General features: G+C 36.3%; 1 protein-coding gene across 2 annotated transcripts; it reads right to left on the minus strand.

The window, feature by feature from the left end:
* Position 1: 1 nt before the first annotated feature.
* Positions 2-27,948, minus strand: TRIP11 (thyroid hormone receptor interactor 11). 2 transcript variants are annotated; one of them, XM_038139884.1, is made up of 20 exons: positions 27,525-27,948; positions 25,045-25,121; positions 23,972-24,082; positions 22,656-22,931; positions 21,774-21,842; positions 20,919-21,084; positions 18,661-19,023; positions 17,959-17,999; positions 16,878-17,069; positions 12,839-15,868; positions 12,489-12,629; positions 12,075-12,268; positions 10,968-11,131; positions 10,548-10,651; positions 10,210-10,309; positions 6,467-6,548; positions 5,560-5,674; positions 4,838-4,960; positions 3,434-3,581; positions 2-2,089 (listed from the first exon to the last, which is right to left on the minus strand). In XM_038139884.1, exons 1-20 carry the CDS (start codon positions 27,661-27,663, stop codon positions 1,881-1,883), a joined length of 5,844 nt encoding a protein of 1,947 aa, XP_037995812.1. In that variant the 5' UTR covers positions 27,664-27,948; the 3' UTR covers positions 2-1,880. The 2 variants fall into 2 exon arrangements, with proteins under 2 accessions (XP_037995812.1, XP_037995811.1); XM_038139883.1 differs by having other exon boundaries at positions 16,878-17,081.
* Positions 27,949-27,986: the final 38 nt, after the last annotated feature.

The raw sequence follows: 27,986 nt of genomic DNA on the forward strand, positions 1-27,986 counted from the left end.
ATGGTCTTACTATGTTTTCTTTATTGGAATTTAGAAAGCTGCCTGAAAGAGAAATGTGTACATATTAAGTTCTCTGCAGTTCAAGAAAAAAATGCATTAAAAAAGTTAACTGCTCAGTTAGTATCTTCAGAGAATTATGAGCAGCATGACTCCATTTGTAATTTACAACACATAAGTCACATAATTTTTAAAAACTAACCATTTCCTTCTGCTTTGGCTCACCAAAAGGCAATTTTATTGCAAAGCAGCTATGTATCATTAAACAGACATGACTACAAGACCAAGAGAGATTGCACAGAAGCCATCTGATTTCACTTTTCAATTGCTATATAGAAAAAAAAGTAGCTGTTCCAGTCCAGTTTAAATGAAGATGTACATTTGAAGTATCTAACTGCAATATTCTCAGCTGAGGTAATCTCAGATTCTTATTACATTTATTACATACCAGAAAATTTACTTTGGTAAATACGTGGCTGCTGTCTTTTCAGAAATCAAATTGCCAAATTGTCCATAATCGGGTAAAAAATTTAAAATCAAAATCCAATATGGCAGGTCAATCCAGTTACAAATTTGCTAAGTCTTCCATGAAACATTACTATACTGGAGAAAAGGGTTTCAAACAGCTCTTAAAGTAATACAGCAAATAAAAAAACCTTTGCTAGGTTTCAAGGCAATAAACAAAATTCACTATATGACCTCTATATAAATAAATGCAAAGATTTTTTGCATTATTTTGGTTGATTTTGTACAAGTTCACTAATTAGTTTTATTTAAATATAACTCTTACAACAATTTTATCCAGAACCTTAATGAAAATGAAGAAGGTTGACAGTTCTAATATAGAACTTGCACAACAGTTATCTTAACACTGACTTAACAAGGAGAGGCATATAAAAAGACACAGAAATTACACATTTTAAACTGAAGATGTTTTATCTCAGATTCACTATGAGGATGACTCTTATTCTTTAGTATGCAACTTCATTCTTTACCTGTTAAACAAAGTGTACAAGTTATCACAGCAAAATTTACAGAATAATTGACTTTGGCCTTGGTTGTACAAAGACCTATTTACACATTTGAGATAAGCAAGCACCTTCCTCCCTTTTAATTCTATACATGTGTTCAAGCTTTAAGTCTATATTTGGATCTACAAAATCTTGAAAGATAAAAAGTCTCTCATATATACACCTTGGACCATTAGAGCACAGTGTCTTTATATATGTGAATGTATCATCTGCTAAATTATACATTCTTCACATGGTTGTGAAGCCTCACTTCCATAGTTAACTCCTTGGTGCTGATGGGTTTGACTGCTGAAAACAGTTGTTAGTCTGGGGGGGTACAACAAATCATTGTGCAAAGAGATTAATGTGCCTCAAATTGTCCCCAAATGCAATCAAACTTGTAAATAAGAGATACATGTCCAAAAGTACATTAAATAAACACCGTTAATTGGGTGTTTAAATAATTTTTTTTAGTTCTGGTTCTTGAACATAGATGGCAGATCCTTTATATGGAAAAACAAATCTCAACACCAAAGAGTTAATTCTGTCTATGCATATCTGAAATAACCCAGTATACCTAAGGTTTAAAAATCCTTTAATTTGTCTTGTGACAATCCAGCAACAAGATAGATTTTTTTTCTCAGTTAAATATTTAACCCACACCCAAAATGAATGCCTGCTATACAGAAGGGAATTATTCATTCCACCATTAGAATTTCTGAAGCACTGATAAGTTTGTAAGTACAAGAAAAGCCAGATACAATTGCAATCAAATACGTCACTTTTTACAGAAGGCCTCATTGTGATAAATTATATACAACATAGTGTTCTCATTTTCCTTAAAGTGCTATCATCGTACTGATACAAGGTCATCTATTGTTTTAGGAGGTCTTTTAATACAGCACCAGCACTGGCATCAGGGGACACTGGCAGTGGTGTAAAAGTAGGCAATGCATCAGAAATAGGTTTCATAAGCAGATGTCCAGAACTACTAGCTGGTGTTATAAGAGGCACTGCTGCAGATCGAGGCGCTAAAAATGGATTTGCATCTGGTCTTCTACCCATTCCCGAGACTGGAGAATCTGGAATATAGAAAAACCCAAGTCAACAACGAAAACACTTTGTTAAAAAGCATTCCTAAATCTATCCAATTTCTCAGCATTTGTTCAGAGACGCATTCTAAAACTGCTTATTACTTCTGCAACATGTAAGTCCTTGAAAATCTCCTTGCCATGGACTGTAGACACCTTCAAAGACTTTGACTGTCTCTGACTACTCTCATAGAACCATAGAATCCTTTAGGTTGGAAAAGACTCTTAAAGTCAAGTCCAACTGTTAATCCAGCAATGCCAAGTCCACTACCAAACTTGAGTCTGTAACAGCTCAAGCTACCCAAGAAAACGTGCACATCTGACAGGCAGCATGAACACCCTTTGCAGTTCACTTCACCTTTGCAATGCCAGACGTGAAATATCTGTCACACTGACTCTGGCACTGTGCAGAGGTGTAAGGGCACATGCACTACAATGCAGAGCACAGGAAGGGTTCCCAACACATGGCACAGCTTCCCCAGGGTCAGCCCCAAGAAAACCCCCATGAATAAACAGCACTTTGTATCATCCAACTACTTTAGGTGAATTGAAAGAGGAGGGTTTTTTAGCATCTCTCTCTCTCTTTGTGCATGTAGGGGTGTGGTGTTCAGGGCTTTTAGTTTTAATTTTCTTTTGAGTTTACAGCTAAGTTTCAAACAAAACAAGCTTCTGCAAACCAGTAGGCCTATATTAAGGTGAAGTCTTAAACACATGAAAAAAAATTAAGAACAAATTGGACCAGATAAATTGAAGATTTGAATTTTAAATTATTTAAGACAAAAGTACATTAATTTAACATGCATAATATAAGCCAAACTGTTCACTGTCTTAGAAAACATCAACACTCCTGCACAGCTTACAGAGATTTCATACCAGGCCATACACTTAACTGATTTTATTTTGGTCCTCTCTGAGCAACCAGGTTCTACACACCAGAGAGACACTGCAAAGTTGTATTACTTGCATTCTTCACTCACTTCAACACAAGCTGATCAACAGGGATGCTGAAAATCAGGACTGGGTTCACTGCTACACCATATGATGTTGTTTACACAGCAACCGTTTGGCTCTAACAGGTGCTGTTAAATGCTTCCTATATCAAAGAGAATTTGGTCTCTCTAATCTTCTGTATTGAGAGTTTGGAAAGTGAGGTATAGATCAGTGGGAAGGCGAGATAGGAGAAGAATTAAAAAAAAAAAAAAGACAAAGTAGGACATGGTTAGGGAGAAGAAATCAAGTTCATAATTTACAAGTGAGGAAGCACAGAAGCATTAAAATCCTCTTGAAAATTCCACCTTTAGTTATTTATGTTCTGTGTAAAGATTAGAATGTTACCTTGCATTTGACTGTTGGGTGGAGTACTGCTAGTTTTACCAGTTCCTGCTGCTCCTAAAGGTTTCATGTGATGAACAGAGAGCTTGGGCGGGGGAAGGCTTGGGCAAGATTCAGTTTCAAGGAATTTCACAAACAGTTCTGAAAAAGACTATAAGAAGCTACTAGTTATTATATTTCACTGATGCTCTGGTGAAAAGCACTAAATAAAAAATGCATATATACATAAGACGCTGTCAACAACCTGCAATCAATTTTTTACTTGCACTTAGTACTAAGCAGTCCTCAGTGGGTAACAATGAAATTTATTTTCAAAATACACTCTTTGTTGTTGTCTCACTAAAGGCATTTATATAAAATTGATAAACTCTAAAGATAACACACATACTTCTACCATGGTTCCATTATTCATTTAAGCCAGTTATTTCAAGAATTCTATGCTATTACTGACATAACAGTATTTCCTTAGTCTTTGCTCAACCAATTTCTCTTCCAGAAACACATAAAATCCAATCTTTTCTCTTAAAGCCCCTGTATGTTTTATTTCATAAAGAATCCCAGATAAAGGAAGCATGGAATGATTAAGGTGTCGGTAGCAGGACAAGATAAAATTTGGCTTAGTGAAGTCTGTCCTATTCACACAAAAGCATTTATTTTTCTCTTTTACTTCTACAGTTAATCAGACCACAGTCCTTTAGTGGCCTGTGTGCCTGCACTATTTTAGGGAGAAAAAAACAATCCCTACACTTGAAGATGATTTACAGGGATCCATTCTCAACTGAGCAAAAAACCAGTCAATCCAAAAACCCTAATCCCTCAGTCCTTGGTCCTTGAGTACATTATTTACTGGCCTGCAAAATGGAAAGTTCCATAGATAAACTGCTCCCATGGATCATGCTATGAGATCTGTTGCTTTACACTACTTGAAAACTTAAAATATCAGTTTTATGCGCTGTACATAAGAGGCACTAGCTGCAGCAGCTGAAAAAGCTTTTCAATTGAAATTTAAAGGACATATGGGAACACAGTCATCAAAATACAATGTCACGGTATTCTATACTGTTGAAAATTGTGTAATTCCATACTCTCACATACATTCACCTTCCAGCATTCATAGTTTGCAAGATGAAGTCCATACTGTAAGAAGACTGATGCCAGGAACCCGTGGAATAGTAATTGTCTTCTGTATTAGAAGACAAGATTTATCACTGTGTAATTTTCAATGTCTAAATACTTCCTTAGTGCAGGAAAAAACCTTTTGCCAAAGCAGTTGCACAAAATAATTAAGGCAAGATACAGCAGCACCAGTAAATGCAGCTCAATATACTAATGAACCAAACATGGGCATTAATACGCAACTTCCCCCTTTTTCCACTCAAACCAAGAGAATGAATGATTATTTCTTACGCTATTAAAAATGTTCTGATGAGTTGGTCTCAAAGGTGTACTGGGAACACTCTTTGACCCAGGTCCTCCACCAAGCCAGCCAGTCACCCATCTTGTAACTCCTCTTTGCTCTTCAGATAGTAACTAGAGAAGTATTTAAGGAAAACAAAGTTAGGAAACAACAAAAATAAAGCAGCACATAAAAGACAGTGAATTAATATGAGCTGCAATGCCATATAATGTGTCACTGTTAGAGATAAATACAAATTTTTATTATTGTCAAAACCATATTCTCCACCTCCCAAAGAGATGGCAGTCTGAAAACTTGCCTCTTTATTTGAAACCATAAGCCTCAAATTTTTCAAAATAACTACTGGTACATATATAACAGGCTTACTTTTCTGAAACTGATACATTACAGCTACTCTACACAACAGCACAAAATCCTTTCCTTTCTGCATCAGCATTCCTCAGCAAAATGAAATCCACCATATTAAAACAATATTATAAAAAGATTAAGATCACAATATAGAAAACATTTACAAGCCCCACACCAAAAAAAAGGTGACACAAAAGAAGAAAAAACACACTTTCCCTGCAAAATGTGCAGGGACATTTAGTTCAGCAGCAAGTGATTCTATTTTCAGGTAAGGGTATGAGAGGGTAGGGGAGGGGAGGAGAGGGAGAGGGAAAAGAAAAAAAGGAAAGAAAAAAAAAGTGCCTTGTTTTCTGCAAAGTATTACCTGATCAAGTTCCTCCTTTTTCAGTCCCAAGATACTTCCCATTAACCTTAACACTTCAAGACGTTTATTTTTTGGAGTATGAAAATGTCCAATAAAGAGATTTCTCATCAACAGTCTGCAGAATAAATGAAGGTAGTTATACAAGCTGCTATTGTGTAACAGCTGACACCATAATATTGATGCATCTATTCCTCATAGTCTTGCCTAATTTACAGTAATATAAATAAACACATCAAATACAATAACTAATGGGTACCTCACCAATTTCCTCTAAGTTATTACATTTCTTAAGCAGTGTGGATTTGGACAGAATTAGCAATGTTGTATGCAGTGAGGTGAAACTGAATGGTAACATGAGCAAATTTGGATGTACATACTACAGTCAGGGAAAATGTTTGTTCTAAGATCTTGATTCAGCAGAGTATTTAAAAAGAATGCTCTGTGTAGTCCCAAACCAAGACATAATGAAGGGGGCAGGGGAGCTCATCTGCCTATCCCTGTTTCAGTTCTGCTAGGTAGAAAAGAAAAAAAAAAGGACCAAGGAAGAGATTTACATGACATCCAGGTGATGCACACACATGAAAAGGCTTATTGTTCACACCCTGAACATTACAAAATATGTTCATTAAGAACTCTTATCTCCATTTGCAGAGCTCATGCTTCAGAAGTGCACTTCTACTTAAGAAACACATCAGTGAGCCAAAGTCACTATCTATTGGTTTTACTAATCAAAATGACTATTTGCAACCACCAAGCAATTGAAAAATGTCAAAATAATAAAAGTGTAATTACAAGGCAACATACAGAAGTACAGTCCTCTACTACATCTTCAACTGTGAGTGACACATCTGTACATTGAGAGGAATAAACCCAAAACCTTAGACCAAATCTTTCATTGAAGACTTACTTGTCCACTTTCCCTTCTGTGCTGTTCATAAGGTTCATTAATTTATTTTGTACATCTTCTAACATTTCTCTTCTGATCTCACCTATAAATGTAATGTCACAGCAAAAGAAACAAAAACTTTGAAACATTGCAATAACTGATCGGTAATACAAACCTTAATAAATATTGCTATGGTGCTTTTAAATAAAAAACAAAGCCATAAAATCGATGTGATTTTTTAAAAAAGGCATCAACTTAGTAAGTCCTTGCTATTCGAAACCACAACTTGAAATTTCAGGAATGATACTCAAAGCTGAAATACAGGACCACACACTTTAAATAAATCCATTGCAGAAGGTCTGATGAACTGCTCTTTTCTATCTAAATAATACAGAACTAGAAAGAAACTCTTCAGCAAGGTCTGTAGGCCTGTGGTGGCAATCTTTTCCATAATGACTAAATTCCATGTTGGCATCAGGTCTTTTTGATCTCTGTCCATAACCTCCAATATTATCCAAGCCCAGGTATTCCTATTATCAAGCTGCTCCTTTGAAGCACCAAGGAGTTCTTAAGTTTCCAGATGAATTACTGGCTAGCAGAGCAACATCAGGAGCTTGTTGAGGGTCTGTTCTGTTTGGACCCTTCCCGTTCCTTTGACTGATGCAAGCCCTGGAAACAGCATGCTGGGACACACTAATGCATCATAGAAACAGTGTTGTGCTTCCAAATTCAGTATACTAGCAAGAGAGGCAGACACATACAAGATTACCCCTCCTTTTGGGAACAAAAACATGAATAGAAGAGATGAAATCACACAGCTACCATGAACCAAAAACAAGACTGAGAGAAAAACGGCAAACACTTCAGTCAGGCATCATGGCCTGCAAGCTGAATAAGCAGGCCAGAATTCTAAGTCAATGAATATGAGGTGGCCTAAGACCATAAAGATGGCAAAAGTGTCATTTCTCACCAAACTGGGCTTCTGCAACATACTACCTCTGAAGCCTAATAAAAGTACAATTAAGCTTTATTCACACACAAAAACTTGACAAATATACTGTAAAATGGACTGTCCACGTGAAGACCAAGTCTACCTTACAGATATAAGCAGAGGGGATAAACTTTTTCTCCTTTCTCCTCATGAGGTGTAATGCTTACCTCCAAATCCTTTGGAAAAACAGCTGATCAGCTTTAGTTTTTAACAGTTTTTGGGCTCATGTTAGATAAAACAAAAGTGCATCTTTTGTGGCTTTTTAATGAAGCATTTTTAACTATCTCACAGTTAATTTCTAATTTTCTTTCTAAAAGTAAGAAAAACGACTTCTATGAACTTTAACAACCTTCAAGTAATCTGTGGTGCATGAAAAGAATTCCACTCATTTCCACAACTTTCAACCTTTAATAAGTGCATGCCACAACTATGTTGATAAAACATGGATCTCAATTAATGCTAATTAATTAACTCCATGAGAACTCACACAGAGATTTCATATATATACACATCAAAGCGCCAGTCTGTGAAATGGATGCAACCTAATATGCCCTGTTCAAATACTCCACACCTTTATGCAAACATTTTACTTCACAAATATGAATTTTAAGGAGTGCAGAATAGAACAAACTAATGTCATGCTGGGGAAATTCTTATTCAAGGAACACACAGGGTAAGCTCCTCATTCAAAGCAAGTTAAAAACTAAAGGAAAACATGTATTATACAACAATGCATCTTGTAACAACTACATCCATATGCATCAAAACCCATTCCAATAACGTGACTGCTCTTCAGCACTTCTCTCTCAACACACCAGGGTGAGGCACAGGAGAATTAATCCATGGTTTCAAGGTTTACATTTACTTAAAATTATGCTACTTTGTAAAGATGGTTAAATAGGACACCAATACTTGAAGGAAAACCTAGGTAATAAAATTATAGAATGATACAGCTACAGGAGCATAAATAGTAAGTTGTTATTTGCATGTCCACAGAAGAGAAGGGAATAAAGAGTCTTATACTACCAATGCCACAAAAAGATAAACAAGCAGCATTTGAAAACAAATTTCAACTGAATTCTACACAGTTGCTATTTCTCTACAAAGCAAGACAACTGGGAGTTGCTTTTTCAATTTTTATTCATTTCATTTATTCCTTCATGATGGATCTTAAAACAAAAGTATTAATAATTTAAACAAAATGAAAAGCGTTAATAATTTAAATGAAAAGAAAATTTAGATCAAAGAGGATCAACTTTTCAGGACCACTAGACAGCTATATTCCATCCACAGTGATTATACAACTTTATCATTAAAAATATTTTTTAAATGGAACATTTCCCTCTAAAATAGAATCCTACAGCTGAAAAGGACTTAAACATGTACTTCGGGTGTATGAAAAGACTAAGTAATAAAAAGGTCCTGAGCCAAAATTCAGCATGGACTGCTGTAAACCAGACATTTACAGTCTCCAATAATTTGTTAACCATTTATGGCAATCCAGAAAACTGCATCTGGTACATCTTATACTCTTCCATTAAAATCACTTCTTCTGCCAAAAAATCCGTGAAGAAATCCTTCAAAAGATTTGGCTAACAAAACTGTGTCTGGGAATGTATTTCGCCAATGTGCAGTAAGACATTTTATGTTTTCTTGTATAAATAGAGAATATGAAGTATTATCTTTTTTCTATAAAAGTCATTATTTACTCTACAATAACATTAAAGTGCTGATTCCTTTATGCAGCAATTCCATTTCAGTTTTTTTTATCAAGTAAATTGCTTGCCAATACAACACTGCTTGATACTTAGTTTTCTCTGAGTTTAAACCCCTCCTGCTTTCTTAAGCAAGGGTTTAACAACAAAATAAACAGTAATGAAGAACTTCCCATTAAAGAGCAGTATTTGCCTATGCCAAAGTTAATTTCAATCCAGGGCTTGTGAGCTTTTGCTGTGAATGTCTGTAGTGAGACATAGATATACAGCTCAGTCAACTGAAAAACAGATCAGTAGTTGTACATTATGTAGCAGTTTGAACTTTAATTTAGCTTATAAAATTCATATGTGAACTCAGGGAGCAGTTCTATGATGCCCACCTGGATGCCAAATTACACTTGGAGAGAACTAAATTTAAGTAAGTACACATTCAAATATCTAGCAGAAAAGCAATAGACTGCTTTTTGTAGAGATCTTGCTGGAATCTTAATGATTTTCAAATGACATCTGACACCACCTATCATAAGCAAGAATGCTTCAAGAAAACATCACTTGTTACAAGAGTAAGACTTAGTATAATTTATGAAGGTGTAGCAATGATTAGTTGCATATGTTCAAAGCATGAGTTACCACTGCATCCAGCAGAGATGGCAGTGACATCTGTGCAAAAGCTGCTGCCTCTACATCTCCTACCAATTAAATACTTTTACCTCAGTGTATTTCTGTATCTATGTCAAATATGGTAGCTACTTTAGAAAATCTGACAACATTTGGCATTTCACCAACTTTTAAAAAAGACACTTACAGAGCTAAATCAAGTGTCTTGGTATTTACAGGGAAAAACTCCCAAAACATTTCTACGGGGCTCTTTTGAGAAAGATCTCTAGCAGAAGGTAAATATACTTTTTCATATTTGCTTTATAAACAAGGAAGTCCTCAGAATGTGGCACAGAATTAGTCTCTCATAGGATACGAATTTTGGTAAGTTTCTAGGAATACTACATTGTCTCCTCAGCTGCTTGAAATATTTTAAGCAGAAATGAAAAAAATGTAGTTACCTTCTTTCTTAAGTTCTTCAATCTGCTCCTCTTTGATGTCAAGCTGCTCAGTAAGCCTGGATGCTGCATCCAGAGCAGCATTTGCCTCTTCTAAACTCACCTATACAGAGGGTAGGAAAGGGAAAAAAAAGAGAAGCAGGGAGATCACTATCACAATTACCCTAATATCACACACATCAGACATAACAGATGAAGAGACTGCAATTACTTGTTCTTTCAAATAACTGGATTGCAAACACCCTCAGAAAATAGAGGGTCAGCAGAAAAATGCTACTTTGCTTGCTCAGTGAAGAACTACAATTTAGTTTCACAAGGTTCAACTTCATTATTCAGCCCACCTGCAGTGATACAACTTTTTCTTCTAGGTTTTCTGCTTTATTCTTCCATTCCGCACTCTGTTTTTGGTGTCTCTCCAGCTCTGCTGAATACATAGCTTTTTCTTCTAAAGAATTAAAAATAAGAGACAAAACAAAACTATCTTAATTTACAACATGTAACTCTTCTTGGGATATGCAATTGGAAAACGTCAGCATTATCATATCTGGTCTTCACAAGGTAGAGTTGGAATTCAAATTCCATAAATGTGATATTGATCAACAGTTTTCACATAATTGTTTTTTGAAGTTTTCTAATAGACAACAGATTCTGAACTTCAGGCTATCAAAAAGGAAATGAGGTAACTAATAATTCAAAAGCAGCAAAATATGGTAACTATTCCACAGTTGTTGCAATCTCTGTTATTTCTTGACAAACCTTACCCTGTTGGAACTGCTCTAGTACCATCTGCAGGTTGGCCAGAGACAGTGCATACTGCTTCACTTGGTCCTGGGAGATGGTCAGCTGCATCATGGTTTCATCTCTCTGCTTGGAAACTAGGTTTAACTGCTCTTGCAAAGATTCAACTTGCAGACTAGCCTGATGGCTTAATGGAAACAAGATACATTACTTAAATAACAGAAGTTATCACAGTGAAAATGAAATCCCACCAAAACACAGCTCAGCAAAATTTTTGGGCTCAATTTATAAAAATTATAGTATTTTCCCCCCTCAATTCCTCTTTAAAAACAAACAAACAAAACCAACCTAAAAAGAGATTTAAAAGAAGCCTGGCAACAAAATTTTGACTGTCAAAGAAAAAAATCCCAATTACCTTATTTTGTTTGAAATGCATTAGAAAAAATCCTAGTTTTTGTTAATTATTATAACAGCATCTTTAAAAAAAACAAATCTGTGTCTTCCTAGTTGTCTGCTTCAATTACTATGAATCGAAAGGTCTTTTACCAGTTTTTATTTTTAAATCCAGTCTCCAAGAACTCAGTGTATCTTGCTACTTACTAGCGACCGAATGCTCCACTTAATTTCCCATTGTGCAAAAATATTCTAGCCTCCCAGATTCTGCTACCCATGAGAAATTCAGTGCATCTTGCTCTATATGTTTACACTATGAAGAAGGAAGTTCTCAGCAGCGAATACTTTCCATGGTAGCGGGCACAAAGAACAAATGTGTATGTGTCTTTAAAGGAATTCACAAGGCATAGCAGTCACAGACAATGCAGATCTGTGCACTGAAGTGTATAAAATAAGACTCTTTCGAACTTCAACACAGAGCTAAATTGATGGGTTAAGGATTTTTTTTCTAGTTCTAAGCACCACTGATGATGTAAGGTTTCAACAGTTGCAACTGAAAGGAGAAATACATTAAATTCTTGACAGTAGCCAAGTATATTTCAAATCACCCTCATGATTCTGAGTAATAAAAGATTGTATCTATTTGTCTTTTCAGGTGCTTAGTATGTTACAGGACAGCAGCTCAGTATAACAGAGGCATCAGAACCAGTTTAGTTAACTGTGAATTTTAAGACTACCTGGCATTCTCCACTGCAGTAGATGAGGATGCAAGTTTTTCTTCCAAAATCAAAACCTTTTTTCTTAGCTTGACCTCTCTGTCTTCTGCAGCTAAAGCTTCTCTGGTGTATGAGTCTTCCATTTCTAAAAGGTGATTCCGCAACCTCTCCAGTTCCTGATTTAGGCGCTGCTCCTTCTCATGCAAATGCTGCACCTGTGTAAAACATACCTTAAGTTGCTTGGACTGCCACTTCATATAAAAAAAAAATTAAGTAAAAAAAGGTAACACATATCCACTGAAGAACACTGCAAGTGTATTAATTTTAAGTGCTTTTTACAAGTGATTGATACTAAAATAATAAAAAAATATTACAGATGCAATTTCTTATTATTTTTTCATTTATTTCTTGCAACTATAAATTATTTGGTGGTACCTCACTCTGCAGGGCACTGCTCTCCATTTGCTTCTGTTTGAGTGCTACCATGACTTGGTCTCTCTCTTGCTGAAAAGTAACAGCCTTTTCCTGCATTGATTTAACTTCATTTAACAGCTGATTCAATTCTCCTGTCTTGCCCTGTTGAAGACATAAACCAATACTTCAAACATGGCCAACAATTTTACCAGAGGCATAGTCTTTGCCAGGAAGAGTGTAAAGATACAACTGATCTAACAAGGAAAAGGGCAGGACATCTATGGCCTTGCAACACAGAAAAATATCCAGGAAGCATATTATTTTGAACTTGCCTAGTTTGAAGAGATAGTCATAAGTATGAACGTACATACCTGTTCTTTGTCTTTCAACAGCTTCTCAAAAGCAAGAGCTTTTTCCTTCATTGAGTGAGACTCAAACTCCTTCTCTTTCAGCATCATTGAAAATTGCATATTAGTCTCCTGAAGTGCACGGAATTCCGTTTCTTTTTCCCTGCACCTTGCAACTATTTTTTCATTTTCTTCTTTCAGTTTTCGAATATCCATTTCTAAAATTAAATTTCTTTCTTTTAGATTAGTTACAGCTTGCTTCAAAAGCTCATTTTCATTTTCTTTGTTACTAAGATTTTCACTCACAGAAAGTAACTGATCACTTTTAGATTTAATTAATATATCTTTTTCCCTTAGTGACTTCTGTAACACATCATGTTTCTCTTTGATCTGTCTCATCTCTGATTCAGTTCCTTCTTGACTCTTTCTTTCAATCTCTGATGCTGTAGCAACAGAATCAGATAATCGCTGATTGTTTTCCTGAAGAATCCTGATAGTTGAATCTTTTTCTTGTAACTTTTTTTTCAGCTGTTCTAACTCATTTTGAAGGAGTTTAGACTCCTCACTGACTGCTTCAGGAGGACTGCACTGAACACCTGAAAGCTGTGAAACGGTGGCAGCTGTTACCACAGAGGGTGTTACCAAATCCAGTTTGCTCAGGAGAAGATCCTTAGTGTTATAAAGCTGTCCTATGCTGTGTTGAACTTGTGCTAATTCCTGACTAAAACTTTTCAGCTTTTTCTCATTCTGTTCGTAACTCTGAATCAAGCCATTATAATCTACCTGCAGCCTTGAAGTACTATCGCTTTCAACTGAAATTTGTGCTTGCAGCCTGTGCAACTCTTCTTGGAGGTGAGCTGACTCATGCTGCATGTTCTGGACAGTGGTTATTACTTGTTGTTTCCACTCTTCCATTTTCTTTACTTGCTGTTTTAGTTTATCACGTTCTTGCAGAAGTTCCTCAAACTGGTTACTGTTCACACCCCCTGCCCCATTATCCTCACCTGTACTGGATGTCTGCAAGACAGTCAGTAAGGTTTGGCATTTTTGACTTAGGGCATCTATTTCAATATCTTTTTCTCGAATGATACGGGATAGATTCTGAATAGTTTCTCTAGACATGTCCTGACTGCTGTTTTCAGATCTATTGGATAACCTTCGGTTTTCCTCTTGCAACCTCACCAAAGCTGCTTCTTTAGCAGCGACCATGTCCATGATATTACGATACTCTGTTTTTAACTGACTGTTTTCCCTTGTCTTTTCACTTAGAACTGCTAGTACTTGTTCTCTTTCCAGAACATAAGCTTGCAGCTGCTGCTGAAGGGAAATAACATCCTGCCTGTAGGAAGCTGAGGAAACTCTAGCATTAAGAGCTTGTATTTCTAAATCTTTCTCTTGAATGATCCGAGTAAGTTTACCAACTTCATCCTTAGACAACTGATCAATTTGCTGACTTAGAGAAACATTCTTTTCATTTAACAGCTTAATCTCCATCTCCCTTTCCTTAATACCTTTGACCAGTCTTTCAATTTCAGCTTTAGATAAGTCATGTTTTTCATTTCCATTTTCTCCATTAAGAGTCTGAACCTTGGTTTCCCGAAAAAGATCAGAAGCATCAGTCTGAATAATCTGTCTCTCTTTGTGCAACTGAGTTTTAATTTGTTCAATTGTTTTCTGCAAATTTTTGATTTCCTCATCTTTTTCTAAAAAGAGTCTTTCATGTGTGACATTCATTTGCTGACACTGCAATTTGGACTCATCTATTTCCTTTCGCTGCTCCTGCAGTGACTGCTGAAGTTTCACTGTTGCTTGATTCTGATCTTCTATTGTTTTTTTGTGAACTTTTATTTCTTCTTCAAGATTATTCTTTATCACTTTTAACTGTGTTACCTCACTTTCAAGTTCAATAATAATATCTAAAGTTTTAGGCTCAACCACAGGTGTAGATCTACTTTGCTGATCCTTAAGCCGTTCAATTTCTTCTTTCAAATGATTATTTTCTTCCTTCATGACTGCAAGACTTCTGTCTTTTTCCTCCAAGTTCTGTTTTAAGACATCCTGCTTTTTTGAAACTTTCATATATTCCTCAAGTTCCTGCTTTGCCTGTAAGGCTTGATTTTTGTATTTTTCAATGAATACCTCTTTCTCTTTTATGAGATCTGTCAACTGCTTTTGTCCTCCTAAGCTAGTAGTCAACATTTCTTTTGTTTCTTGATGGTCAATTTCCATCTGCTCAACGGTTTTTTTAAGCTCAGCAAGCTTAAAGTCTTTCTCTTGATGAAGCTTCACCAGGCGCTCATGTTCAAGCTGCAGTGCAGTGGTGTCCATACTACGCGCCTTTGATAACTCCTCAATAGTTTGCTTATAGTTATGTGCTTGTTCCAGAAGCCTCTTCTCGGTCTCATTTAATTCACTCTCTAACTGCCTTTTTTCCATTTTCAAAGCCTCCACTAGAGTGTCTTTTTCCAGATAAACTTTTTTTTTCTCAGAAATTGCATCACTTAACTCCTGCTTTAGTTCTTCAATGGCTGCTATCAGCTTTCCATTTTCTGTTCTGAGATTAGACAGAGATGTCTGTAGATCTTCATTTATTTGTTTGTTTTCTGAAACATCATTCTGTAGTTTTGCAATTTCTACTTCTCTTTCTTTCAGAATCAGATCTTGACAAGTGTAGTTAGATTCCTCATTACTTTTTTCTGTTAACTTGCTCAAGGATACACGAAGTTCCTCCTCTTTTTCTTTTAGTCTCTGCTGCAACTCTCCAATTTCTTTTTTACTATGTGAATTACACTCCTGGGCTTTCCTTAATTGTTCCTGAAGATCTTTAATATTGTCTTGTAGCTGCTGCTTAGTTACATGCAAATCATTAAGTGCATATGAACAGTGGCTTAGTTTTTCTTTCTGACTATCTAACTCTTTAATAGCTTTCATCTTCTCAGTTTCTAATTCTGATACTTTTTTTCTTTCACAATCTATGTCAAGTTTCAGCTGTTTGATGATACTATCAGTTTCTGTGTGTTGCTTCGACAGCTGCTCTTTCAGTGTAATCATATGCTGGAAATGAACACAAAGCAGAATTCATTAGGGTAGCAAAACCAGCTGAACTATGCATTTCATTCATTTCTATCCTCTAAACAACAAAAAATTGAGAGGAAAAAAATGTTTCTTAGTTGCCAACATAAGTTGGCAAGTAGGATCAACTAGTCAATGCTAAATTAATTAAAACCAAATATCAAATAAGAACAGATTACATTTCACTACAAAAAAAAAAAAAAAAAAAAGAACACCACCCCTAAAACAACCTTAACTACTTAAATGAAGAAATAAAAAAAGACCTGGTTAAAAAAAAAAACTGTCAGAATTTGTCAAGACATTTGGAATTCAGCAAACATGCATTGCTTAAAAAAGAGCAGCATTACATTTAAGTTATCTGTATATTCTATTTTCAACTTTTTGTTTAAACTTTGGATTCATTTCATAGGTGATTCATTGGTAAATCAATAAAATTGAAAATACATGGCTTGCAACTCAAATTTACAGGTCAAATATACTGGAACTCTGACAAAAAGGTATAATTTAATTCTGATTACATAAAATTGGTGACTTTTTTACTCCACAAATGCTTGTATTATAAAGAACTTGCAATAAAGTAACTTAAATATTCAACATAATTAAAAATTATAGAAGAAAAAGTTTCAAAAATCATTGTAATGCATACTATCATAAGACAGATCAGAATATTACCAGGATAAATTTCATCAGAAATGTTGCAATGAAAAATCAGGGACTATTTAACTAGACTTCGTAAAGTAACATCTTATGGATAGCTGACACACTGTATTAGTTCTTTGTCTATAACAAGTGGGTTTTACTTGCACTTCTGAATTTCACATTGAGATTGTAGATACAGAGAAATACTGGCCCCAAGTATTTGTTTTTAGGCTTCAAAAGATAATTTATATTTCCCTGCTATGTTCAAAGATCAACTTAAAAGACAAACACACACACACAGAATTCAAAGCATTTATTCAGCAGTTCAGTAATTAGTTGTAGTATTTATTACCTGAGTAGCTTCTTGATTCTGCTTGTCCAGTTCTTCCAACTCTGCTATTAATGTTTCCCTTTCAGCAACACTTTCATCTAATTCATGTTCTTTCCTTTCCAAATCTTGTCTTAACTGATTTATTTCTGAATTCTGATCCTCTGTATTCGAAGAAAGAATATTCTCATGTTTATGTTGTGCACTTGTCAGTTCCTTCTCAAGTCCCTCAAAAAAAAAAAATTGTAAATATCAGACTTTATCTTGCGGAAATTACATTAGAATCTCTAACCCTGCATAAATACTACTCCAGTTAAAATTTCTTTGCTGGGAAGTATTTCTCTCTACCATTCATACATTTATATTTATTTCTTCATCACTTGGTTTAAGAGTGCATAAACTTCTGCACAAAAAGCCATGATATGGTAAGAAGCTATATCCACCTCTGAGGTATGGATTGACAGCTGCGATAAACTATTATACCTGCAGGAGCCACCCCAAACATGGCATGCTGCATGGTGAGACAGAGGTTTTAATCAAGGGCATCTAATTAACATCATTATCAACAATGCCATGGGAACTCTTGAATGCATGCAAAACACAGAAAAACTCAGTTGAAAAATACTACTGGATACAAAGTAAAATAAACTGAATCTCTCAAGTCTGAGAGTTCATAAAGGACCAAGACAACACCACCAAAAACTAAAGGTGTGATACGTTCCACTGCTTCCCTTCATCAGTAAGATGGAATGCAGTATCACGATGAGTACTACAAAGAAGAGAAATATTTCACAACTGGCAAGTGCCAAAACATGCTAAAGCAGAAGTGAAAATGACATATTTTACAGAATGTACTATTAGTACTTTGAAAACGTATGTTACAGCTTTCTAGGCAACAATGAGATGGGTGGAACTTGAATGGTCTTCTTAATAGAATACACTGTGGAGTTTCATGAGCAAAAACGTATTGTTTCTATAAATTCCACAGATAATTACAGAATTAAACTACAATTATTTCCTTTTACGTTACAGTGTTATTTATGTAGAAATGCAAATGTTAAAAAAAACCAAAAAACAACAACAAAAAATTTAGAAATTGCTTTACCTGATTTAAACTGGAAAGTCTTGCTATTTCATTTTCTGCTTCTATAAAGGAAAATGAAATCAAATAGATAATTTACTACTTTTCAAACAACAATAAAACAAATACATTTCCCCACCTTACCAAAACAGAACTCTGCTGCTCTGAAGAGAACAGTTTCACAGCATTTTGTGATGACAAGCATCAGTGCCACAAAAGACTCAAACATACCATAAGTCACCACCTCAAAGCAGAGTATTACTTTCACAACGCATCCCACATTAGGGGGACTTTGGCACTAGAGTTTATCAGTTATGAAATGTTAAAATATTTTCTACCTACAGATATGTTTCTTAAACAGGTATGTTAGTGTTTCCTTAAGGAGAACATATTAGCAACTGAGTACCTTTATACACACACACAAAAATGTAGTTGTTGAATTTAAACAAACAATTCTATTGGGGCTTACCTACTTTTAAAGAAAAAATCCCTACCAAACAGTTGGCAGACATGATCACTCCCCTAATCAGAAACCCCTATGACAACCACACTAGTCCCAACAGGATTCTTTTTTCTGCTTCATCTTACTTCAATGGACAATGCTTTTCTAAAACAGCAATACTTTAAAGGTACATATTGTCATATTCAGTTTTAAATTCATAAAATAAATTTTGAGTTTTAGAAGTGAAAACTTGTGAAAATATACTAAAAAAATATTCTTAGTACCTAACAATGCTTGCTGTAGGCTGACAACATCTTGTGGTAGTGATGTCTTTGACTGGAGCTGCTTCTGTTCTTTCAGGAGAGCATCTTGCTCTGCCACAGACCTTTGAAGTGCATTAAAGTCAGATTTAAGCTTTTCATAATCTTGTGCTATTTGGGTTTTTTCTAGCTTTGCAAATTCTTGCTCTTTCAGAAGATTTTTGTTTTCTGCTTTGGCAGAAGATAATTTGTGATTTAATTTTCTTATTTCATCCTCTAGGTCCTTTACAACCTGCAACTCTTCCACCTGTCCTCCATCTGGACTCTGAGCTTTTTTTCTCTGTTCAGTAATTTTAGGATCATCCACGGCATCAGTGCTCACACCATCTAAAAGACAAAAGAGATTATTTGCAATATCAACCAAAACCATCACTCTAGATCTTTTACTCCTCTTCTTTCACCTCTTCTCCTGACAGAGGGAGATAGACTAAAACTAAGACATGGTCATCATCAACAGAAAGCTTGGTAAAATAGGTTTAACATTTGAAGCTGTGCTATACATACTACTGGTAGGAAAGTAGCTTTTTGAATACTTTCACATGTGTGGCTCAAAATAATTTTAAATACAAGTGTTGCAAGACAGATATATTTTTTGTTTGCAATTTAATTAGAATATACTTGATCCCCACCTCTCTTGGTGAGGAGATGACAATCTAATTTATCAGGACTTGAAATCTCTCAATTTTCTAAGAATAATTTATCAAATCCCATCTAATTCAGATTGATGCAAAATCAATTTATAATTTAATTAATTACATTTCAAAGGTTTGCCAGATAGTTGTTACAGAGAAAAATTTGCTCCAAATAATTTGCTAAATGATGCACAAAGGTTTTCAACTGAAGAAAAACATTTTTCAGAATTAACCTTTTTACAGATCCATCATACTCTCATACTATACTGACATTCATATTTCTGTACAATCTTCTATAATTTCCAGAGAAGTTAGAGAGTACAAAAAGGCATCATCAGAAGAGTGCAGGAAAAAAAAGTTAAATGAAAGCACACTACTTGTGAATTCACTTCTGTGTCAGCTCAAACACTTGACCCTGCCCTAGTCCCTATTATGTTGTCAGATAGAATAAACAAAATAAAAATATAAAATACTCCAGTTCTTCAAAAGCCACTAGCAGTATTTATTTTGTAGATAAGTGGTAATATAAAAGATAAGGGACTTCTACCTTCAACTTTCTTAAATTAGTCCTGCTGGTGGATGTATGTGAAGTGAAAAAACATATTACATCTTAACAGGCATCTGATTTTAAGGAATAAATTCCCTATCAGTGCTACCTTTAAAGTTAGAGAAGCTGTAAAAAAAAACCAACTTCCCATCTTTCCAGGAAGGGAATAGATCTCTCCTTCCAAAAGGAGAGTATATACTCTCTAGAAGTCCAAGTTTTAGCAGGTAAATACAGAGGTTTACAGGCAAAGCTTATGTATTTGTGCAAAGAAGCCTCTCGAGAAAACCTAACTGGCATGACTATATTTAGGGGGAGGATGAAATACTTACAAGGCAACAAAAAGTTATTTGTGGGAACTACTGAGCCTCTACACTGTAGTTATGCCACGCACTAAGGTGTGGCCCTTATGGCACATAGAATCACAGCACAGTTTGGGTTGGAAGGGCCTTTAGAACACCTAGTTTCAACACCTGCATCATCATAGGCAGGGATGCCACCCACTAGATCAGGTTGCTCAAGGTCCTATCCAATCTGGCCACGAACATTTCCAGAAATGGGGCATCCAGAACTTCTCTAGGCAACTTGTTGCAGTGTCTTACCACTCAATCTTTGAGCTTTTGTCAAGTAACCCAATTGGCACTTTGTCAAGTAACCCAATTGTACTTCTCACAAAAGTTATTTTTTTGTCCTGTTACTTTGTTATCTTCAATTCAGTATGTCTTATCCCTACCCATATTCAGTTTAAGATAAAAAACCAACCCAGAAAGTACAAAATTCAGAGCACAACAATTGGTATGTATGCAAAATGACCCTCCAGATTGATACATGCCAGAGATGAAATGCTATCATTCCAGTGCTCAAGCCAACCAGAGTGAATAAAAGATATGGGACATGTGTCTTAAATATGAAGCTGAACTGAAATTGAAATTTAAATTCTAAACATCATGTATTTGATATATATTGTACTGCTACATGCATATTCAACACTTTAACCCAAATTAACTCTACATAAAATGAAACAGAAAGCATGTGGTAACAGAGACCTTGCTGTAACCGATTCTCAAGTTCTTCAATTCTCTCCTCATATTCACGCAGCTCTTCTCGGTGTCGACGACTTATCTCTACTAACTTCTGTCTGTGGGCATCCTGCAATACTGACAGCTCATGCTGATGTTCATCTATTTCTTGACTTAATTTCTGTTTGAGCTCCTAAAAATATCATCAGAGAAACAAAATGGCAAAATACAGCACAGTGTCTTCTTACGTAAGAAATAATACAATACAAAAGAAAGAAGTTTTCCCCAGTCTGATTAAAGGATTTATTGAAGGATTTCTCACAGAAGTCAGGTTTTTTGATCTTTGTTGATTGGGGTTTTTTAAACATGTGGAAAGAAATTCCTTTTAAAAACATGTTTACACAAATAGTATACTCTCCACAAGAGCAAATATTAAACCAATGTAAATCAATTACAAGTCTTACATACAAAGTGGATACACGAGAATGCATTTTTAGTAACTTTCTAAGATGACATGTAAAATCCAGATTTTGCACCTTCAACAAAAAAGGCAACATGTGTCTGAGAAGGGAGAAATTATTCTGTGTATCTAAAATACAGTCTCATAACTCATGAACAGCTTCACAAAGTGATTTGCCCTTGTAAGTACTAATGTCAATGTTTCAAGCAAACATACTGTAATTATCAAATCATACAAATACCCTTTCTCAGAGTAACTGTTTTAAAATACTGTACTGCTGACTGAAGGGTTGCTATGCTACTACATGCCCCCATGCATTTTTAATAATGTTATAATAGTGTTAGTTAAAATATTTACAAGTCATGTGCCCATATGCAAAACCATGAAGAGTAAAGCACAAGAAGACTAGTTTGTCATCTTACCTTAACAACATTTTGTAGTTTGCATATTTCACTTTGTTCAGCATCATTTGCGCCTTGTACTTTGGAAGACTAAAAAAACCCAAACAACATATCCATATGAAAAATGTGATAAATACACGTAATTTTTATCTAAGTGGTTCCTCTATTGATACTCAAAAGTAGAAAACAACAAAGCTAACACGCAGCAAAATAAAAATCCACTGTAATGCTGATTTTTAAAAAAATACATTTTAATTGAAACATTTTAATTTTTCATGGATTTTTATTATTACATTACTACACATAATGGAAAAAATTTGGAGTGGGGGTGTTATGGCTCATAGTAAGACAACAGGGCTGCTTGGTTTTGAGTATTTTCACATGGGAAAAGTATACCTCTGAAATCAGGCTATACCAGAAAAATGGTAACTCACATCAGCAGCAGCTTGAAGGGTTATATCCATTTTTGTCTCAACAGACCATGAATTATAACTGACATATCAAGGACTGGGAGAAGAGAAAGTATAAAAGCATGCAAGTATCCAGCTATTACTTTGAACAGTACTGTGCTGTCAATAAAAATCAGTAACATAACCAAGAGGAAGGAAGTACTTTTTTGAAAGGCTGAACAAAAACAAAACCCTGAAGTAGCATTCTAGGTGAATTTTCATGAAATCCCTTACCTAACTTGACAAATCATGCATACAAGCATCACAAAAAAGCATTTGGAAGGTAGTCACTGAATGTGTCCTTAGTGATGTGACAGCCCAATTCAGCTTTTCCACCATAACATGTTGCTTCTTGAAATTTTTCTTCATGAACTTTCAAAAAATCCACCAAATGCAATGAAAACAATAATTTGGAGGGGAGAGGGAAGGGCAGGGTAGAAGTGAAACCACTCACCACTGCAATCTGCTTCCAGTGGTCAACCTCCGATTCGAGCCTGGAAACTTCATTGGACAATCTGTTTATTTCCTGCTGTGACCAGATTATATCTCCAAAATCCATGTCATCTCCTTCAAAACCTGAGGAATGTCTGACCTCTGGAACATAGGAGGCTGATGCAGTGGCTGCTGGCAAAACACCAGCTCCCAACTGAGCAGTCTGAGCAGCTGTCTGTACTTTCTGCAGTTGTTCCTGTAGTGCATTCTGTCTGGCTTTTAGATGGCTGATTTCCACCTGGATATACAAAATAAAATGCATTATTTGAATAATATCAAAATACACTCTACTTTTACCCTTTGTGGCCTTATGAAATGTGAACTAAACAACACCCCCAGCACACATAACAGATCATTTTCACTAAAAAAGAAAAAAAACTCCAAACATTCTCATATGGAGAAAAAAACAACCCCTTTAGCTCAAGTGTTATAAAGTACCTCAGACAAAGACACAGAGGTTTTTTTAGCAGCAAAGGTACACAAGCAGTACAACAATATGCAGGCTAACCAGTTATACAAAAAAAATTAAATATATTAGAGGGTATTCAGATATGAAAGTTAAGCAATATATGATGATTTTCTAGTTATTTTTATTACATTTCTTTTATGCTTAACAATTCAGTGTAGTGAAAATTTACTTACTTACAATAAAGTGAAATTAGCTGCATGTAATTTTCTTGTAACAACTCTGATATTGTATTTAACAAGCAGAATTTCATACATCTCATAGTTCTGCTTCCTCTAGTTCCCACATGAATTTGTGAACAAACCAGAAATGAAATGCCTTTTCGTGTAAATCTCAGCATGCTGGCAACTTTCTTCATTGAGGTCTATGAAATCTCACACAATAGGCTATAAAGCTGATGCTTCCATCACAAAGGGACACTCTAGCTCTGTTCTCTTAAATTGTACATGTTAAGATAAATAATGATACCTAAAGACAAAATAATTGCTTCAAATGGGAATTTGTTCCTCTTGCCTTCTTTTAAAGTAACTGAATCAGAAATACAAAGCAGTAGAATGTCTGTTCTCACAGTGATCCCAGAAACAACAGAAATTCTGACAGCTGCACGACATTCCCAGAGTGTTTTCTCTTGCCTCAACTATGTCCTGGCAGCTTGGCTTGCATTACACGATTTGATGAAATATGTCTTAGTCTACATTAACAAACCAAAAAGCCATAGCTGTGACCAGTATTTCCACTGGAAGAGAACAGACACTAGAACAGCACAACAGGTAAGTTTATTGGACATAGTGACCAATTTTACTGAGTCTTACCTCTTTCTGTTGAAGCTGATTGCGGTACTCGATAGACAACTGCTTTATCTGCAGCTCTGCTGCTTCATGCTTTTCTTCTAAGTCACTACAGACTTTTTTCAGTCTATCATTCTAGCAAAAAGGAGAAATGGATGTTTGTAAACTTAGAACAGTCCTTAAAGAATGAGAAAAGCACAAAGCTACTGGACAGCAAAGAAATTAAATTGGACAGATTTCTCATGTTACTTCATTCAAAACAGACAGTAACAGCAACATGTGGGCCCAAAATCATGGACATGTCCCAGCTTTCCACTTTTATATGGCATGGACTCCAGCTCACTTCCAGAAAAAAGGGCTGAGATGACCAGAGAGAAATGCCAAGAATTAAAAAAGTCAGAGCTGAGTCACATCTTAGCAAGATCCACAGGTAGAATTTAAGAACAGCCACAAAGCACAAGTTCGAGCTAATATCCAGTGTTTTCTCTCTGACCTCAGCCAGGAGCAGATGGCAAGAAACCAGAAAGAGGACAAGCAGGAACAGTTACGTCCCCAAAATAGTATTTTAACTTCACAGTCCTCTTGAGGCCTGAAGGCATACATGAAAGTTGTTTATTTAGAGACACAAAGAAAGTCACAAGACCAACAAGTCCTATTCAAGAGCACAGAAAGTCGCTTTCCATGAGGGTACATGAGATTTTTAAGTGGTTTTGGAGAGGCACAAGCAGCCTATGTTAGAATGACCAAACAGCAGGACAACAGAGAGAGAACAGGATCAGGGAAAACGCCCACTCTTTTCAGAGCTAAGCCTACTGCTGCAGTCCAAGTCCACCTGACAGGAACAGTCACAGCTAGCAAAAGAAGAAAACTTGCAGCACATGCATACACCAATAAACATGTCTGGCCCTAAATAAAATGTGTGTTCCTAACTGTGATAGCAGTTCGGCACAAAACCAGAGACACCTTCAAACACCACTGTCACCCTTATTTCTGGATTTACCCAGGGACAAAGAACTTCAGTGCAATATTTCAACTTCATACAAAACAATTCCTATGCACTGCTTTTAATTACAAAATAGTGATCTAAAATTTCTTACTTCAAACTTTTGTGCTGCATTAATACTTTCTATTTCTCTGAGTCTAGAATTGGACACGTGGAGTTCTGTTGCTGCATCTGAAAGAAAATGAAAATTTTCATTTTAATTACAATCCTTTCAATCTGTTAAGACCAGTTATTAATAATTATCTCACTTCAGACTACTTTAATGTTCATTCCTAGGTAAATACCAAAAAATATCAAAAATCTGTTTTTATCAGAACACTGTAAGAATTATTTTTCAGACAGTCTTTCTGCATCTAATTTAGTTCACTCATATTTAGGCTTTAAATCAAATCAAATCAAAACCCTAACAGATTAGTATGGATTTACGCTTTAAAGTAAGAGAGATAAAAATGTTTTACTTGACTATTTTGTGTCCCTGAATGTGTTTCTCATTTCAGACTTGTTGCTGACCTAAGAGTTGAGTTTCTCTGCAATGCCACGCGAAGTTTCAAAACAAGTATTAATTCCATTAAATGCACATAACAGTGACTGAATTTTCAGAAAAAAAACCAAACCACCCACACCCAACAAAACATCAATCCCATAAGACTCACTGTCTCTAAAAACGTGATACATCTACCATCCCAGTTTATCCAACAGAAAAAGCACGTAATTCCAGATACATTTCAATGATCAATCCTCCTCAAATTGACTATGTTTACTTCTCCTATGTCCCACCTTTAATGGACAGAAATACCACGTTTCCTTTTAGCAACGAGAAATCATCCTTAATTGACTATAAAGAAACATTGACAATACTTCAAAATTTGAAATTAGTACAATTTCCAAGTAAATACTGGATTTCATAATTTCCCACGTGCTGTTTAAAACTGAGACAGCTCAAGCACTGCAGAAGAAACAATCTACACATGAAAACTGCAAAGTGGAAGACGTGCAAGTCCATAATCCACAAACAACTGATGGGAGTCAAAACACTCAATGTAAGGGATAATATTAAAACCTAGGAAACTTTTACCAATTAGGAAATTAAAAAAACCCAGACTGTAAGGAAGTACTTGAAAAGTGTTGTTAAGGCCACATACCATTTAAAGGTTTTTACAGGAGAGTACTTGGATGGCACTAGATTTTTTACACCCTGGAGTCTAGTCACCCATATAAATGTACTACCCTGAAATTTTTAGGAAACCGACATTGTTCACAGCAGTACCCAGCAGCGAAGCACACCTGGAAGTAACTACTAAACATCTGTACATCTCTTTTGCACAAACTCATGCACTAATGCGTGAGTTCAAAATTTATCTTCCAAAAAAGCAAAACAAAGACTCCAGAAGAATGTAAGCTCAGGAAAATAGAGTAACTTTCCAAACTAAACTACTACGGATTTTGAAATTTAAAACACTTCTAAGTAAGTCTTTCAGAAACGTGAAAAAAAAAAATTTCACAGTTGTCAGAATTTCTCTCTTCTGGGCATTTTACCTGTGCACCAAAAAGGCCATCCATATGAGAACCATTATATCAGCTTGCCAACAAGGTCTATACAACATATGTTTCTACAATATTCTTTCACAATGCTTCATAGATGAGAGACTGTACACAAAGTAGAATTGCTTAATTTCATATTTAAAATGACTATTCAGAAGTCTTAGCTGTTCTTTGTAGTTTCTATTCTTAACACTGTTTTGAGAAAGCTAACTTTCAAAATAATTTATAGTTACAAGATGGTAATACTAGGGATATTAATCTATTGATACTTATTACCATATTATACAACTGCTTCACTAAAGTAACCAAAAGTCATTACTAAAAATATGAAGAAAATACTACGCTTACTATTAACAGATTTTTTATCGGTTTATGTCTCTGGTGTTCAGTGGGGTTTTTTTTGTTTTTGTTGTTGTTTTTTTTCCTAACTTTCTGTTTTAAAGATAAATAGTTCTAGCCTCCAATCCTTATAAAGCAAGGGGCATGTTCTCCCACTTGGCTGTAGGGGAATTGTAGAACCCGACAGGTTTCTCTGGGCACAACTGAAATATAAACAAAACAATGACAAACATTGAACCTTTGCCTCTGTGACACGTCAGACTTAGATCACACCAGTGGCAAAACAACCTCTGTACTACAACTCTGCAGTTTTATGGAACCGATGTAAAAGCAGCTAATTAACTGAAAGTTTAGATAAACTAAGCAAACAGAAAGGAAAAAGAGTGTTGTTTGAGTGCTGTCATTCCGGAGCAACGTAACGCTTCACGGAATTCAGAAACCTCTTAATAATAAGCCTAAAACAGGTTCACATCTGCTATTAGAGCCTGGGATATATTTGTGTATTCAGATTCTGAAATCACAGAGCGGAATAAATCAGCAAATTCAGCTGCATTCGCGAAAGGCACCAAGCCGCGATCGGCTCCCTCCCGGCCGGCGCGGGCAGCGCAGGCCCCGCCGCTGCCGGTCCGGAGGGGACCGGCGGCCAGAGGAAGAGCTCCCTCACGGAACCAGGCCCATCCCGAGCCCCCTTACCGCCCACTTCCTCCGCGCCTTCCAGCAGGATGTCCTTGGTGAAGCTGGAGATCTGCCCGGTGAGCGAGGACAGGCTGTCGCCCACCTGTCCCAGGGACTGGCCCAGCCCCGAGCCCAGCCCGCCCAGCCACGACGCCATCGCGGCTCGGAGGGCTCCGGGCCTCGCTCGGCCCTGCCGGGAGGCCCCTGCAGCCGGTTCCCGCGGGCCAAGGGGCCGCCTCCGCCTCGCTTCTCCTCGCTACTGCGGGTCGCGGCTCCTGCTCCGAGCTCAGCACAGCGGGCTCGGCAACTCGTCCGTCAAAGCCGCGCGCATCCTCCCGGCTTGTCTTGTCCCGACCCGGCTCAGCGACTCCTCCCGGCGGCCCCGGCCGCTGCCACCTCAACGGCCGCCATGACACCCCTCCCGAACACCATCGAGAGCGGCGGCTCGGGCCAGAGCGCCGCCTCGGAGGCGGATATGGC

This window comes from Motacilla alba, chromosome 5, assembly GCF_015832195.1.
Source record: "Motacilla alba alba isolate MOTALB_02 chromosome 5, Motacilla_alba_V1.0_pri, whole genome shotgun sequence".
Lineage (NCBI taxonomy): Eukaryota > Metazoa > Chordata > Aves > Passeriformes > Motacillidae > Motacilla > Motacilla alba.

Bases quoted from the DNA above. Each gene is read 5' to 3' on its own strand.
- TRIP11 (XM_038139883.1), bottom strand. From the start codon at position 27,663: ATGGCGTCGTGGCTGGGCGGGCTGGGCTCGGGGCTGGGCCAGTCCCTG. The intron at 12,269-12,488 runs GTACCACCAAAT...TGTTTTACACAG, and splicing joins GCAGTGCCCTGCAGAGTGAG to GTGCAGCATTTGCATGAGAA. The intron at 3,582-4,837 runs GTAAGAAATAAT...AGCTTCTTATAG, and splicing joins ATCAGAACATTTTTAATAGC to TCTTTTTCAGAACTGTTTGT.